Genomic DNA, 17803 nt, shown 5'->3' with positions numbered 1-17803 from the left:
CTGTGGAGCCTCTGCCACTAAGCCAATACATAGAAAACAGATCTTGGTAAGTTACAAAAATACATTTGCCATCAGTATCTCAAAAATACTTACGATTGTTAATCACAAGTCCTGGAAATGGTCTGGAAAAAAAAAAAATTACCGATTCTAAAATATACTGCACAGGGTCTCCCTCCCAAGGCAACCTCACCTAACCTTTTGTAAAAGAGGTCATGCTAAAAAATGAACAGAAAGTCGAACAAAACTGAAGCAACCATCATAGCAGCTCTTTGGCACCGCATTTTGTTCACTAGCATTTTGAAAAGTAACATACACAGAAAGATCTAAATCCTTCCCTCAGTCACCACTAATTAACAACACAGTCACCTCTTCTTCAGAGCTCAGTTAACAAAATGTATCAAGCAGGAGTCCTTTCAGTCATTAAGGGTTGAGAATTCTGACCCCTTAGTAAAATACATTTAAGAAACTTCTCTCTCTCTAAAGATAAACTGAAGCTTTTAGACTCCTGTGGAGCAGTCTACGATTTGAGAAGTTACATAAACTTATACATTTTCAATTCCTGAACTCCTTAGTATGAGTCCTAAGTTTCATCTATCCTGCTTCATGCATACAAATATACTTTGTATATACATGTGTGTATATATATGTCTATGGAAATATACACATACAAATTAAATTCACTTATATTGTAATTAGACAATATTATATTTTCAAATATTGTAGATAAACTCATTTTTAGGGAAAAATTTTTTTATCAAAGAGCTTACCTTAACTCAGTGTTCTTAACACAAGTCAAATATTTAAAAAATATTAATAGTAATACTACTACAAACATACTATTTACTGTTAAGAGCCAACAAGCTCTGGACTGGTCTCAAAACTTCATCTTATAAATGGGAGAGCAAGGCTCACAAGACATTAAGACTCTTATATAATATGAACAGATTTCAACTCAAAAGACAGCTTGCTGTAATATGCAGTATTGATAATATGCCCTTTGTCATACTAAATTGGTCGTGTCCCCCAGAGTTACCATCTTCATTCATGCTATGAACATCTGGCCTTCATTTGACCTGATACATTGTATCCAAAAGAGCCAACATCTTCCACTACTTAAAGGTGTACCGCAACTTCTATTCTTTCAAATCTCAATTTATACAAGTTACAGGGCTGTCCTTGCAACATCTGTACAATCTAATCAATGGTAACTACATACCGAATGACAGTAAATTTGATAAACTCTGCTGATTCCAAAATCTTCCTCATTGAGCTGATTTCCAGATAACTGGGAGCTTTAAATGCCACACCAGGAGGCATCCCATCCACCACCACACAGCCAGGGTTGATAGTGATTTTTCTGTATGGGACTTTCACTGGAAAATTCATACCAATGGCTTCACCTAGGTGAGAGAGATCATGTTTATTTTCAAGTCTACATGTTTATGATTACATTGAAGAAAAAAGTCCTCAGACGATTAAGAAGGTAAATGTAAACCCAAGCTTTCTATCAGACCTGAAACTATGAAAATTCACTTGACAATGAAACCATTACAGTGTTAGAAATAGATGTTTTGGATTACACTCATGAACGTTACTATGAGAGGGTTAGTTACAACTCCAACCCTGACAGCTCACCATATAAAGAACACAGATTCTGTTTTTACTAAAAAAAGGTATAGAGCAGGATATCCAAGGAAATAGCTACATGAAAGAAAACAAAGTGTTTCCTGCAATAGCACAAAAAGCAATTCAACACAGCACTAGAGAAGGAATTTTAGATAAAGAAACTCGGGTCATTTTTGCTGTGCAATGCAAATACAAAGTAAAAAAAAAAGAAACCACACACAGCAAAAAGGTTAAGTTGCATTTTTAAAATTACTGTAGTCCCAGGTATTAAGAAGTCAGGATTATGAAGCCCTAAGAAGAATCATGGATTGCCAGCAAAATAAATATTTCATCCATGTTTACACAGAGAGAAACAGGAAGGACGGGGGAACATAAAGCAATTTATACTCTTAGGATTTTTTATTTAAAATGCCAAACAACCTACATCACTTATAAAAGATTCTTTTTGAAGTCAAAGCACAGCATTCATATACAATTCTCAAATTTGATTATTTTAATGATCATATATATCATCCACTGTGATGATTCAGTAACTTCATGTCCTGGTTTCAGCTGGGATAGATTTAATTTTCTTTCTAGTAGCTGGTATAGTGTTATGTTTTGGGTTCAATATGAGAAGAATGTTGATAACACACTGATGTTTTCAGTTGTTGCCAAGTAGTGTTTAGACTAAGTCAAGGATTTTTCAGCTTCTCATGCCCAGCCAGCAAGAAGGCTGGAGGGGCACAAGAAGATGGGAGGGGACACAGCCAGGACAGCTGACCCAAACTGGCCAAAGGGGTATTCCATACCATATGATGTCCTGCCCAGTATATAAACTGGGGGGAGTTGGCCTGGAGGGGCCAGAGGTGGCTCAGGAACTCATTGGGCACTGGTTAGAAGGTGGTGAGCAATTGCATCATGCATTACTTGTTTTGTATATTCCAATCCTTTTATTATTATTATTGTCATTCTATTATTATTATTACCATTATTATTATTATATTTCTTTTCTGTCGTACTAAACTGTCTTTATCTCAACCCATGAGTGTTACTTTTTTTTGATTCTCTCTCCCATCCCACTGGGTGTGGGAGGAGTGAGTGAGCAGCTCGGGCTGGGGTTAAAACAATGACCCTTCAACAACATTAATTGCATTCACACCTATGTAAAAATGGGCAGTAAGAAGCAATTACCAAATTTCCGGCTAAAAAGATCATTTACTTGCTCTCTCAATTGTCTGGCCTTCTCTACTTTTGACAGGCGCTCACTTTCATCATCTGGAAGAAATTGTTAGAATAGCATTAGAATTACACAGATATTTTTTTTTCCCCCCTGAAGCTTGTTTGCCATTGCACGTTTACTCAAAGCAGGTATACCTAAGCGCTTCAAAACAGGCACTGTCATTGTTCCTAGTTTTAGCAGTAACACAGAATTGTAGAAATACACAAAAATAGATGATTGTTAAAAAAACCCCTGTGAGTAGCTTCAGAATATTTATATAACCAACATTAGATCTACTGTCTAGAGATGAATTTGTAAACTTAATCTAAAACCACAAATTATATTTTATTTTCTTACAGTACATACAATGGTGGGGAAAAGTAAAAGCAAAGTGACCATTCAATAGATGGCCACAGCATGCAATGTTCCTCACGGTTTCTAATGAATGTAATACATGCCTGAGAAAATAGTAATCAGTGTTAATACAAAGCAGTTCAGTGTATATGGTTATTCAATTCAGTCTGAGTACTGACCTCTTGAAGTTGCCAAGAAAATTGCAAATCAATATTTAATTTATTACATGAGAAAAAAGGGAGAAATGTGGATACTCCTTAACTAGGAACTGGACCAAGAATATTCTAGAGATTTCACTGAATAGATATTCATGAGTGTTAGAAAATATTTAACGTCTCAGCAAAAAGAGAATGCTAAATTATGCTCTTTGTTGACTGTACTTGTATTTCAGTGAACCAGCTGGACTGTAGGAAAAAACTTCATCAGACTAAACAAATGTCATGAAGAATATAAGCACAAAAAGTATGATGTGAAACCAGACAGTATACACACCTGGTATAGTTACTTGAATGATGTTAAGATCTTCAACACCTGCAGCTGTGTTCACCAGCGTGTTTGTTGTGGTGCTTGCTGTATTGGCTATATTAGATGAATTATTTTTTCCTAAAAGTAAGAGAATTAATTTTAAAAACTTTTGTAGAAAGCTCAACATCTTGAATGTCATATATAGAGAAAATATTGCAAAATAACAGATATATGCAAAGTTTTCAAAGCAGATCCAGTTCCATTTTCAAAATGGGAGCAGCTGCCAACGAGACATACTTATTGAAGGTACACACCACTGTCTTTCCAACCCAAGAGGAGAAAGAGCTAGAATAAAGATAAGGTTAATCTTTACTAGTTCGTTTTCTAAAAAGATTATTAAGAAAAAAAGTATATGGAGCATGTATCTTGGTATTTTTATTAGCAGAAAAACCATAGCCCTTGGAGTTAATTCAGTAACACCTACTGATCCATGGGTTCACTGTGTGCATTCACAAAAGAATCCCTTACAGCTATATTTGTGAGTCACACTGTCCAGTGGCACAAAATAGCATAGTTCAAGTAAGTCAGCAGAGTTTTGCCAACCCACAGTTACAGATAATAATACGACTCAAAACATTTAATCCGTGACCTGCCTGACACAATTTTCTACTGGCTATCTGCACTCCTATCTGTGAAGCACTTGTGATTTAGATGATGTACATATTAGGAGCAAATAATTTATCTCTAGACCTGAATTACTTCTGTGAATCACACATTACTTGTCACATTTTGATAAAAGGTAGTAAAGAATATATTAGAGGCATGATTATTGCCAATAACTTAAAAAATTTAATACTCCCTTGCTAACACTATATTTAAACTGTAACTGGTAAGTGCTTTTCCCATCTTAAAAACATACAAGCAAACAAACCAACCAACCACAATGCAAAATGTATCTTACAGGAATTCATTAACATCATGCAGCTCTCCTGAATTGTATTTAATCCTTGAAAGAGACTGTTATCTAGAACGTTAAGCAGTTGCAAAACTCACTTTGGGGGCTTCTAGCAGAATTTTCCTTAACAGCTGCTTCAAACATCTCGGGCCTGCAAACAGATTGAACATTTCATGTACAATAATAAAACTACATTTATCAACATTAAAGAAAATGCAATTTTCTAGTATTAATATATTAAAGACAGAAATTAAGCGATATCCTCTCAGCCAGACAGACAGTCAAGAATGCAATGGCCGAGAGGCTCCGCAACTTCTCTTGCCACTGTTTCTACACTGGCACATGGGTATCTAAACCTATTCTAGACAAGAAAAATAAATTCTTACAACCCCCAATATATGAATCTCCACTTCTCAGCTCTTAGTACACTGTCAGCAAGTTCTAAGAGTAACCCGTAAGCACTCCATACAGTAGGAACTAAACCAGTGATGTGGTAACTGAAAAGGGCTAAGAAATCTGGACTTTCTGTTCCTCCTAAACCAGGTTGTGAGTGTCTTTCAGAACAAAGAGATTACTCTGTCTTGCTCCACCTCTAGAATAGCTTTCTGACCATTTCCTCATGTACTAAAAATATTCCACTGTGTATTTTACAGACTAATTTAGCAACTCAGCAACACAATTTCATTTTTTTGGGCTACATTTCAATTTTCATAGAATAGATTATCAAAGACATACGGGAGCCTTACTTTTTAATAATGAATTTTATCTTAGATTTGTTTCTCAGGATCTTCTCTAGTCTTGGAATTCCAAAAGTAGAAGGTCGGCGGAATGGCACTCCCTCAGGTAGTCCTTCCACATAGAAAACCTCCGGGAAGGATTCAAACAATGCAAACGGCACCTTCACTGGTTCAGTCAGCCCCAGCGCTTCCCCTGAAATGCAACAGAGCAAATAAGCTACCAGCTAGATAACTGACGTGTATATAAAACAGAAACCCTCAGGTATAATCGGTATATAATAGTTGGCAAATACATACTAGATTAGGTGAAACCAGCAGGCTTTGCCTTTTTTGGTGACAGCTATGAGTAGGCAGGAAGAAAATTAACAGTCTCAAAGATCAGTCATTCTGTTGCAACAAATCTGATCATAATTTGCAGTTGAAATTTAATAATTTGCAGTCAGCTCAGGCCACTGGTTTGGTCTGCATGCAAGACTATCCCGTTTGTACTCCACTTTGTTACAGGCAATGCATTCTGTCTCTGTCTCTGCTATAGAATAGCACTAAGGGCAGGTGAGATTAGTGCTCTTGTTCCAAAAACTGCACTCAGAAGACTAATGAGAAGTTATTACTTCCAAAAGTCATTAGCTTCCAAACAGCACTAGAAGAAGTGCTGGGACATGATGGAGCACATCTTTCCAGATACCATCCATAACGTATTGAATCATGTGGAGGCTTAAGTCTTACAAAGTCCCATTCATAAGCAGCATAGAAAGCTTAAAAAGATGTGCCAGGATGTGGAGTCACTATGTCTCTGGGTCATTAGAGAAGTAGTAATCCAACCACAACTTCTCCATTTCCAAACCCAAATAAAATAACTAGTGGAAATGCAACACAGAATTGCAAGCAACCTACATGAGAATGAACTCAAATGAGAAGTTGCCTGGAGTACATAAGGACTGCAGAACCTTTGGAATAAACATGTGAATGTATCTCTCATACATCTAACTGCATGTTTGTAAGAAAGACAGCTCAGCAAAAAAGGATCAATAAACTTACCACATTTTTCATTAAAAAGATTTTCGACTTTCTGCTTTAAGTCAGTAATTTTGGCATTCCATGCCTCTGCCAGGAGGAAATTGGAAGAATTAAATCAACACTCACAGAATGAATCAGTCCTTGAAGAATATTTTAATAAATGCTTAATAATTATTATGCTTGATAACCGATTTACTATGACAGTAAATTGTGCAAAATGGTTTTCATTCTGCAAATGCCACTGAAACATTCTGCCACAGTCTAAACCTATATCCACATCAACCCTCATTTCCCTAAAGCTTTGAAAAATACTGCTACTAGATAAAGCAGAGGTGATTAAAATTGAAATTAACCTGAGTGATCCAAATTTACAGTATCAGGCAGCATAAAATTTACTCATCTGAACCAGCACCCAAAACAGTGACAGAAAGTTCTTAACATGTTTAGTGACATAGCCCCAGAACACATGTCTCTCTCTTGAGAACTATAAACTCTACCACAGTTTCAACTTCAGTGAGTAAGATTAAATGTCCATCTAGCTAGGCATTTTGTTTCTGACAGCAATCAGCAGCAATTCCTAAACTGGTTTACTTGTGGCTGCAGTTAAGTGGTCCGAAGCTGGTCTACAAAATTAAAAACTCTACTGAAAGTTTAAAAAAGTTGCAGACTTTTTTTTTAAAAAAGCCTAGGTCTAACAATAACAAGCAAGGCCAAGAAGACTGTACACAACTCTGAATACGAATACTGCCCATGCCAAAAGGAGCAGTCATACCAAATCAGTATCTTATATTCATTCAAAACTGGCTCAGTAGGAGTAGAGGATTACTTTGTTTCATGTTTTATGACCATATGGCTAAAAAGAAAGCATGGGTGACAAATACAATAAACCAAATAAACTCAGAACATAAGGATGCTAAACAAAGGTTTCATGAGACTTGGGAACTGCTTATAGTTACTCTGAATACAGTAATTCATCTCACTTGACTACGAGGAATTTATCTGGGTTGCAAATTGACCCTGCTTTCAATGCAAAGATTTCTGTGCTAGAGGACTGCACAGACAGGCCTGGTCCTCCATGGCTAAGAAGCTCCGGCCCAATGCTCATGAACACAACTACATGTCTTCCAGTCCTGTCTGCCTTTTCCTTTACTGATTTTCCAGAACTGGAGAGGTCTATAATGGCTATCTTGCAAAATCAGCTCTGATAGATCATGGCTTACTAATGTTAGTTCAAATACTTCCTAGCTCCTACATACCACTTGGCTATCTCTGCACAGTGATGCTCAATATTCTAAGTTTGTGGAACGCTTATTAAGCTTATGCACAATATCACATCTCAGCTGGGTTTATGCACTCTGGTGGTACTGTGCACCGGACAAGTCCTTCAAGGGTCTGCAGCACTGTGAAATAACAGAGCAGCAAAAGTCTAAAGGGACTGATGCTGAACCCAAGTTAATAAGATCTAATGGACCTGTGCTGCATTTGTAAAGCATTCTCCATACACCACCCAGGATTCATCCGATGCAGATTATTCTACATGATGAACTGAATGTACACGAAAACAAGAACTTCAGTCATTCACCGACTGTAGAATAAAACACAAATTCAAAATATCTCTGATATGTAATCACCAGAATTTTCAATACCAACGTTAATAGAATGCATGTGTGCTAATTCCCACAACATTTACCAAAAGAAAACTCTCTTCCTCGTGGCTTGAAACTCATATTGGACCCATTGGTTTGAGAATTAGTTCGAACATCTGTTGTTTGTGGTTTATTAGGACCTGTAAAAAGACATTACATATATACATACAGAGAGCAGAAGCAAGCCATCATATGAAGAGAACAACACATCAAACTTGATGACTAGAGAAAACTTAACTACTGAATCAAAAGTAGAATAAAAAAAACTGATAAGAAGTTCTAGGGTTATATTTAAGCATTTGATACTACTGATCACATCTGTCATTCTTCTGCTCAGGACTACATCGGTTCCCAGATCTCTGCTTGGAATAAAAGGCCCAAGCAAGTTGTGAAACTCCAGCATTTTACATAACCATCATCTGCACAGAATCCAGTACTATTCAGAAACAAAAAATAAACCCATTTCTATATCAAAGTGTATTTGAAGCCCTGAAATGAAACTGAGATTGCTATATGAGGTGCATGTGTAAGTTAATTATGGGCTATGAAAACTGAGAAGAACAGAAGACTTCAGAAGAATAGAAGAACATTAGAAGAACATTCAATGATATTTCTTCCATACCTTCTTCAACAGTAACTTCAATTTCTGGGACCTTTGAATTGCCTGCAGGACTTCGTGACCTTTTTGAACTCTTTGGACTCATTGCTGGAAGTCAATATAATACAAGGTATAATGCACAAAACCTCTATAATGTATATCCTGCACAGTTAATGAAAAAACAGCTGTATTCTGAAAATTCCAACAGACTGAAGAATCACTTGTGTCTGTACTAAGTACAGACTGCATTGTAAAATCTGAACAATACAGTGACACTCACACCCTTAAAAAGTAGATTTGGTACTCTTGAAAAAGGCAGGTATCACACCTAAATTTTCACTCCACTAATTCAGAACAGAAGACTTCATTGTTTCTAAGTGTGAGGGACAGCTTTGGTGCTTTTTATTATCTAAACAGCAAAAAATATTAACATCTGATTTTTTTATAGACAAACTTAAAAGACTTGCTTTTTTATTCTTTTCTTACAAAACTTCATTGTTATTTACTTCAGTTCACAGCTATAAGTTAAATATGGTTTAGGCCATTAATAGCAAAATAAAAGTTGTCAAAATTGGGTAAATTCCATTTTCTGTATCAGAATAGTCTTAAGTAAAATAAAAGTTGATAAATTTGTTTTGAGTAACTTTTTCAAATAATAGCAGATTTAGAGGCTACTATGCTAGACCATCTTAAATAATACCTTTTGTTTGCAACACCCATATTTTTCAACCACAAAGATGTCTGTCTGCTCTAGGGAGCAGTAAGTATTTATGAATTGATGGAAGCAATTAATACTTAATTGTTTACCTTTAGTGTTTATTTTACTAGCCAGTGCTGGAGGCAAATAGGAAGTAACAAGCTCAGGCCTAGAAGTTGAACAGAACACAATCCAATCAATTACACAAGCAAGAAAAATAATACAGCAAAATGTTACAAATTTCTTGGAATTCATTTGAGTTCCAATTTACATATCATCAGCTCTCTATAATAAAATTCTTCGAGAAGCATAGATGACTCTCCATCTACTATAACCACAACAAGTTAGAAAACATAAGCTGCATTTTCTACTCTGCAATTTTCTTCTGGGTTTATTTCAAGCAAAAAAAAAAGAAGAAAAAGAAGGGAAAAAAAAAAAAGAAGGAAAAAAGCTTCCAAGTACAAGGCCACTTTTTTCCCCTAGATCCTTGATGCATGAAACACACAATTTATACATCTATATAAATTTAATAAGGAAGGTATATCCTTTTATGAGATAAAACATACATGTAAAATGTTCTTTCCATTTCATGCAAACAGAATTAGGTAGCATTTAAAGCCTAGAGTTGCTGGGAAGAAAATCAAATAACTTCAAAATCAGGAGTAAAAGTAACGGAATTACAAACATACTTTTTAACAACAAATTTGATTTTGCCACTCCCACGGACAATTCTTTCAAGGCGTGGAATTCCAAACCACGTGGGACTCCGGAAGGGGATTCCTTCTGGCAAGCCTTCGACGTACAGGTACTCAGGGTTTGATTCAAATACAGGATATGGAACTTTCACTGCCTCTGAAAGCCCCAGAGCTTGGGCTGAAAATAAAGATTTAATGATAACTTACATACTCAAATGGGTGGTATTTTATCTCAAGTGATTTTAAGAAGCTTGGCTACAGAAGCTCTGCTACTCAAGAGATAATTAAAAAACCCAAGAGAAATATTTAAATAGATTTTCTATTATTTTCTGTAGAATAACTGCAAATGGGGACTTGGTCCATCTTGTTACAGATAACATCTAAGCCTGCAGTGCCCTACTATGTTCTTCTGAGAACTGTTTTCATCCAAAAGCTTTTTGTGCACACATCAACATCTCCAGTTGTCACACAACTGGAAAAACTATGGCCTAGGATGTTTTTATAAAGTCATTTATGTCAGTTATCAGGAAGAGTCAGTAAAAAGTAGGTAAGAGGAGACAAGATTTCCATATCTGTCCTAGTACATTTCTGATGTTTAAATAAGTACAGTAAAATTTAAAACTCTTTTTACAGATGAGTTTTAAAATGCAGCAGCATTATAAAACAGTTCATTTAACATTTAACTTACCAAACTTCATATTAAATATCTCTTCTACTTGCTTTCTTAGCTTTGTGATCCTGACGTTCCAATCTTCTTTCACTGAAAACCAGAAATGGATATATGTCAGAGTATCACCCAGTCCTAGATAAAGAGGTACATTGAACAGATTTCTTTCAACACAATCACATCTGAGTAGACAAGGACACACAATGAGTAATGATTATTAATGGCAGCTTAAATGATACACATAATTCCATCTACATAACGGAAAATCTGTTTAAATGTAGTTACAAATTTCAAACATTGGCCCAAGTAGGAGAACTTGTTCTTCAGAGCCTTTAGATGCAGGAAGCAATTATTCTAGTGGCTCTTACAAAGTTGGAATTAATTAATCAGAGTGCATAAGAATAACACTCTTTAGAACAGAAGATGAGGATTTAAAGAGTGCTTTGCTAAACATTTTGATTAGCATAAAAAAAAAAAAAATAATCTTCAGTCCTGTTCTCTATTGTAAATAAAAGCCAATTACAGGAGTGCTAGCCAGAGCAGACAATTTGTAGCTTAGGTAGAGAAGAAAGCAAAGGACACTAGCAGCAATAAAAAGCACTTCTTTTCTGACAAACAGCATCCTAATTCATCACTTTTCATCACAACCCACAAATAACAATTAACTGCTACTAAGCTAAACCCATTCAGAGTTGTGGAAAGCATACATGAAAGAAGCTATACAGAATTTTTTTGTTTCCGAAACATATTTTTGACTAACAAATTACCTGACCTTGTTTATTTCTAGCTTCTTATATTTTCAAGGCAAGATGCATTAATATTTTTTGCAGTCTGGGCTACTTATTTGATAGATTTCGCAGATATTTAACACCTGCACCTGTGTTTATACTTAATCACGTGTTGTAGTGTTACTGGCGAAGGAATTAGAGTGACTAATTTACTTTAAAAAATTAAAATGCAGACTGTTGAGGGCACAGGATTACTACTTTGCAACAGAATAGTATTTTGCTTTAAAAAAGGTCTAATATTCTTAGCAACATAAAGTTTGCATCTACAGTAAGAAGATCCTCGGCCTTTGCCTGGGAAAATGCTTTTCAATACGCTCTAACCCCAAGAGAACATTTGCTGTGTTTGCCTGTCTGACATCAAATCCTGGACCCTGGTAAGCTTTGTAGGCACTCGTAATACCAGACTCACCTACAAGTTAGTGAAAAATACAGCAAAATAACTAGTAAAAAAAGAAATGTTATTCTGAACACTCAAACAGTCTAAGTTTTAAGAATCATGACCGCTGCATGTTAGTTCTTTCAGAAAGAGGATTTTATTAGCAGGTTTTTTACTGCTATCATTGGCAGCTCCTCTTATTACTTCATTGTCAAATTGCCAGTTGTATTGTCAAATCTGATGACAATCAGAGTTTTGGCAATAAAAGAAAAAACAAAGAAAAAAAATAAACACGATGCTGCCTTTTCCTTCTGCTTCACATTTAACACAGTCTTTTCTAATGAGCTACTCTCTTGCTGTATATGAGCCTTTTCCTAAAATCCAAACAAAATCCACAATACATTGTGATGACATAAGACAACTACTGATTACATGATTATTAAATCATATTCTTTCCCTTTTTCCCCCCCCCCCTGCAGTGAGCTCTACAATTCCTAAAGCTGCGGTTTGTGTTATTCCTGCAAGCAGATTCATGCACCTAAAAAAACCTAACAAGGTCTGGAACATGCACTTCTGTAGCAAGGAAGTGCCAACACACTCCACTTCAGAGCATTCAGAAATAAAACCCAGTCTGATTCTTGCCTGTGCTAAAGGCACTTCATGCTTTCAAGAAGTCATTACAATTCCTTACCAACAGAGGCCTGAAAAAAGGCCAACAGAGTCAGCTGTGAAATGCTAACAGGCTCCAGAGCTTTGATTCAGGCCAGGATAGTAACTCCAGTTCTCCCGGGCTGTGAAGGTCACCCATTCTAGTTATTCAAAGACAGCTGGACTGCACCACAATCCAGAAAGCCACCCATATTCATAATTATCAATTTATTCTTTTCAGACCTCATGAAGAGCATGTCAGCACACTCATCACAAAAGGGTTACTTCTTGAAAAATGTTGCATTGATCCAAATGTGTTTCCCCACCAAACCCTTCCATTCCCACTTGGAGACAGCAGCTGTCTTACCTGGGGTGTTCGACCTGGGCTGAATAACTTCAGTTGAAGTGAGAGTTAGCAGCTCTGGCCTGCAACCAGAAAACAAATAATGTGCCCATTCTTGATATACATTAAATACTAATACTTAGTAGTAGTGACATGAATTGGAAAGTTTGAATTTTTCTATTATGTATTTCAAACTTGTGAACATGCTACAAAGATATTTTGGAAGTCTTGTCTGGATTGCAAATACCCACTTTATAATGCAGAATATTTAATCTACCTATTTGGTAACTAGAGACCGAGTGTTTCATGACTTAATGAAACCAAGTGCTTGATTACACAAAGGGTGTTTGTTTAGCCTCTTTCTTTAAAAAAACCCACATGTTTAGGCATTAAAACAAACTCTTACCTTCTGATCACAAATTTTATTCTGTTGCCCACTTGAATTATTTTTTCAAGGCGCGGGATTCCGTACCAGGAAGGACTCCTAAAAGGGATGTTCTCTGGCAGCCCTTCAACATAGAGGTCAGTAGGATGGGCCTCAAATTTCTGGTATGGAACAGCTTTTGGTTCAGTGCTCCCCAAGGCCTCAGCTGTTAGAACAAAATACATCCAGTAACTGGACTCTTGGGCCATCAACCTTTACTAAAAGCTAGCTAAGCTACCAATTCCTCAGGCTGTTGCAATCATGATCTTTGAACCTGGGACAATGCAGGATATCTAAACTCAACAGAGTCCAAGTCTCAGTACATCAAAACCATAAAAATTTACCATATTGTATCATGTTGCTTTTGGGCAGTCACAATGCTAGACTGAAGATTACTGGGTTCCTCACTGGGGCATAATACAGTGGTTTCATCCAAAGTTTTTAACCTATTATAGAGCATCATGAAACATTTTATTCTAGCTCTTATGAAGTTGACTGTTTTTTATATTGGAGAGAACGTAACAATTCACCCAGAAACGTTCTACTACTAATTTTAATGATACTGCAATGGATATAAATAAGTAAATGGTTGTTTTATTCACCAAAGGAAAAAAAATCCAAATAGGAAGGAACTGAGAGAAATTAGATGAGCTATACATACAAGACTTACACTTTTTTTTTAACTATGAATTTTCCTTGTCATATAAGCAGTAGAGTAATACGTTCTTTCTTGCTCAACTGCCAGGATTTTAAATATTTGAAAAAAACGATCAAAGGTCTCATTCATGTGGATGTTCAAAGGAAATAATGAAAGCAACCTTCAAGAAATACAAAGCCATAAAAGAAAAAAAAAAAAAAACCAAACCTGTACTCACCAAACTTTTTACAGAAGAGTTGATCTACCATCTTCCTCAGTTTGGTGATTCTGGCATACCACTCCTCTTTCACTGTGTTTGAGAATGACACAGAACAAAACCAACATTCCCTAATTATTTTGGTTATATTTTCAGTCATTCAGTTTATAGCATGTATAACCATCCTGCATTTTCAGGTAACCCAGAAAATACCATGCAGAACTATGGATTCAACTTGGAACTAGGAAAATTAATTATAAAAAATGACAGAATATTAAAAACTGTACAAAAAAACCACTGAACCAGTGACACTGCACTTGCTACAAAAACCCCACACCTGTATTGGCATGAAGAACTGCAATGCTTTCATCATCAGCCTCCAATCTGTAGATCCCATTTGGAGATGGGATTAGTTTTTTGCCAGTTTTGTTTTCTAAAAAATTATCTTGATATTCAGTGCAGAATTTGGTGTGCATATGGGATGAAAACTTGCTTTCAAGGAATTTTCACTAAGCACTAACAACCCCAAAGCAAGCCTTTACAATGGGTGCACACAGCAGTATACTGATGTTGAACTTGCAGTACCCATTTCTCCCACTGTTCATGGACAATACTTTTAAAATGGTGATTAATAGCTACATCAAATGACTATAGGGATTTTGTCATTCTTCTTGAGATGACAAGCAGTTTAGTTCCAACTCCCCAAAATGTCTCCTTGACACTACCAAAGATATGATTTAAGTTATAACTGAGACACAGAACCCAACATATGGCAGCTATGTAGACTAGCATTTCCTGGTCAATAGGACAAGATTAAATACAATTTTTCCATCATTTTATCACTTGAACATCTTTGCTTATTGGCTGATATACAGACAACTTTGGTGTTTGTGAGACAAAGTTTTGTACCTGAAGATAGTCATAAGTGCGAGTTCTGTTCCTCCAGCAGAACAACAGCACAACGATGACATTAGTGCTGTCCTATTTGGTAGCTGGAATGGTAAGAGCTTTTGTTTCCGTTTTGTCATGTGTGCTCGTTATTTGGGATTGTGACCGGTACCCCCTGCTCCCAACCCCTGGTAATGTGGTTAGCATAACTAATGTCATTTTGTAAGGTAAGCAGCCATTCTCTGTGACCAAGTCATGCATTCTTTCCCTTTCCCTTCATTCTCAGGCCCTGAAGGTCCTGTGAACCAAGGAGACAAACAGATACCTTCTTCCTCTCCCTACTAGCCTCAAGACTCCTGGGTGCCAGGCTGATGACTCCCTTCCTCAACAGCCTTGAAGGTCCCAGGTGCCTGGCCAGCCCAGTGGTGGTGATGCCCCCAGCATGGAACAAGGGAATGTAACAACAGCACACGGAGCACTGTCCATAAAATCACACAGTTACAAGTCCTAAGGGGGGAACTTGGACAGGAGCTGCTGCTGGACAGAGAGACCTGTGACCCTCCAGTGGCCAGGGACTCCTCCACCATCCTCAGCTTCCTCTGAGGATTGAGTGAGAACATATATTATCATTTTTGAGTCTAGATTATGATTATTGTATTGATACAGCAAGCCATGTATTAAGATCTGACCTGACCTGCAGGGGGTCTAGGTGATTAGAAAGCACAGATTAAGTTGTATTATAAATTCTATATTATACTACTTATAAATTGTGCCACATTGATTCTGCTTCTAGAAATCCTGTGCCATTCTAATAATAAATTCTATGCTACACTATAATATAAATTATAATATCCTGTTAAAAAAATAAAGCTTTAATTGTAACTATGATTTAGTGCTGTCATCATTCTGCCAAGGATCCCCAAAAGAACCTGTCTGTCCCCTCAGCGTCGGGTGGCAGGGATCAAAGCACATATCATACAAATCACTTTTTTTCTTCTGAATATGTCTGTGTGACCAATAAGTGGAAGCTCATCAGTCTTGAACAAGATACCAGACAGCTGCCATGCTGTTTAGTCAACATGTGCAAGCAACAACTTCTGCTCCATAACTGCATCGCACCAGGTTGGGCTATCTTCATAGGAACCTGATCGCACTTCTCCAGCCATTTCCTGAGCCAAACCATCACTGCCTGACTGGTTTGTCTTGCTGAAAATACCAGCCTTTTCAGGGCTTCAGGGCTGAGGCCATTTCATAAAACCTTCCTGACCAGCCTATCTCCTACAAGAATGCAAATGCAAACGGTCTTTCTTCCGCCAGTCAAAATACAACTTCTGTACTCATCCCATTCCTCTCCTGCTGCAGACACAAGCTAGCAGGGGCTATGGACAGAGCAGGACGTTGGACATGGAGCCACAAGGAGCTGAGAGCAGAGGCTGGCACTACATAGCTCTCTCTCCTGAGACAGCAGCAGACATGGAGCAGCAGAGGAGATGATTAGCTACTGGGAAAGAGGGAATCCAAACAGGGAGAAAGAAAACTGAGGGAAAGGAGGCTCAGACAGCTGCTGTCTTCTGATCTGTGTTCCCTGAGAAGTTATCAACAGCTTTCACAGACCTTCTCTTCTCTCAGAAATAATGCTGAGGTCACACATGAATATACCATCATTACGAGTTAGTGAAGACAAGTGACTGTTCCTAACACTGTGCCATAAAAATGGATTACCACTAGTTTTTTTAGCTACGGGGGTTTTATGGGATATGCAATGTACCTGCTTTGTCTTCATAATCAGTATAACCATATTAAATATGACAAAAACAACAGAGAAAAGGACTAATTTAAAAACCCACATAAGAGTACAGTTAAGTTTAAGACTCAGTCATTAGCCTACCTACTATTTTTGTAGGCAAATTTGGTGCTCGAAGGAACAGTAGGTTATTAAGACTCAAGACACTAGGTTAACTTATACCGCAGGAAAAGTTTAATTCCTACACACATGTTAAAGTGACATCCTTATGACATAATTTCTTCGCTTAATTTAGATCCTTAATGTTCACGTAAGTACAGTCTTTGATATACTTTTTACAACAGAAGACTATGAGTATATAATACAACATAATGGTGCTGCAGTAGTGCAGATACTACCATTTATATGCTTGTGTCACTGCCTGAACTAAGAATTTCTCTGGCATTACTTAAACTTCACAGTTCAACCAGGCCGAGTTTGCCAGTTAGCATTTTGGGGTTGGGAGCAATTTGTTTGCTACCATTGGTTCAGGCATACAAGCTTTCAATGCTTGCCTTAACTGGACAATTAAAAAAAATTGCCCTGAAGCCCAAAAGACAGTAGAATGCAACTGAAAAGAAAAACAAGTCCAGGAAAGTAATTTACCAACTAGTGCCCATGCAAAGGCTCAATTCTTTCAAAACTTGATTTTTTTCCACACTAAATGTTTTTCTCCCAACCTGAGGGGAAATGAGTTCACGGGTGCAATTGTAAAGAAGGTCTGTTCTTGTAGTCTTGTTTTTACGTGGTCATTTTTTTACCTTTAGATGACTGCTCAATGGAGACAAAACATGTAAGAACATGCATCTGCTGAAAAGTATTCCTCATGGCAAAAGTGGTTAGAATGCATTCTCTTTGTACTACTATGTGAAAATGGAGTCCCATCATCTGAGCAAGTCAGATTCTACAACAATAATTGCCACTATAAACAGTATATTCATTACTGCATTTCAGTTAATCTAATTTTGGCAAACTCCATATATAAGAAATTATTCCATGATACAGACAGTTCCCTACCCAGTAAACTCTATCAACTATGGA

The 17803-nt window shown here is 36.9% G+C and overlaps 1 protein-coding gene across 11 annotated transcripts in view; it reads right to left on the bottom strand.

The window, feature by feature from the left end:
* The window catches only part of GTF2I (general transcription factor IIi), an 80713-nt gene that overhangs the window by 8331 nt on the left and 54579 nt on the right, over positions 1-17803 (bottom strand). For 10 of the 11 annotated variants that reach the window (XM_049803484.1, XM_049803481.1, XM_049803483.1 and 7 more), the window contains 15 exons: positions 14113-14184; positions 13220-13403; positions 12838-12896; positions 10680-10751; positions 9986-10169; positions 9407-9465; positions 8624-8707; positions 8046-8141; positions 6377-6442; positions 5348-5531; positions 4700-4752; positions 3674-3784; positions 2800-2883; positions 1217-1400; positions 94-122 (listed from right to left, as the gene is read on the bottom strand). In XM_049803484.1, coding sequence (XP_049659441.1) covers positions 94-122; positions 1217-1400; positions 2800-2883; positions 3674-3784; positions 4700-4752; positions 5348-5531; positions 6377-6442; positions 8046-8141; positions 8624-8707; positions 9407-9465; positions 9986-10169; positions 10680-10751; positions 12838-12896; positions 13220-13403; positions 14113-14184 — 1521 coding nt within the window. The remainder of the gene's footprint in view (positions 1-93; positions 123-1216; positions 1401-2799; positions 2884-3673; positions 3785-4699; positions 4753-5347; positions 5532-6376; positions 6443-8045; positions 8142-8623; positions 8708-9406; positions 9466-9985; positions 10170-10679; positions 10752-12837; positions 12897-13219; positions 13404-14112; positions 14185-17803) is intronic. The other variant, XM_049803488.1, reaches the window with a different exon arrangement.

Source organism: Accipiter gentilis, chromosome 6 (assembly GCF_929443795.1).
Source record: "Accipiter gentilis chromosome 6, bAccGen1.1, whole genome shotgun sequence".
NCBI classification, from domain to species: Eukaryota; Metazoa; Chordata; class Aves; order Accipitriformes; family Accipitridae; genus Astur; species Astur gentilis.
The sequence above is the reverse complement of the archived record's forward strand: the minus strand, read 5'-3'. Positions and strand labels throughout refer to the sequence as shown.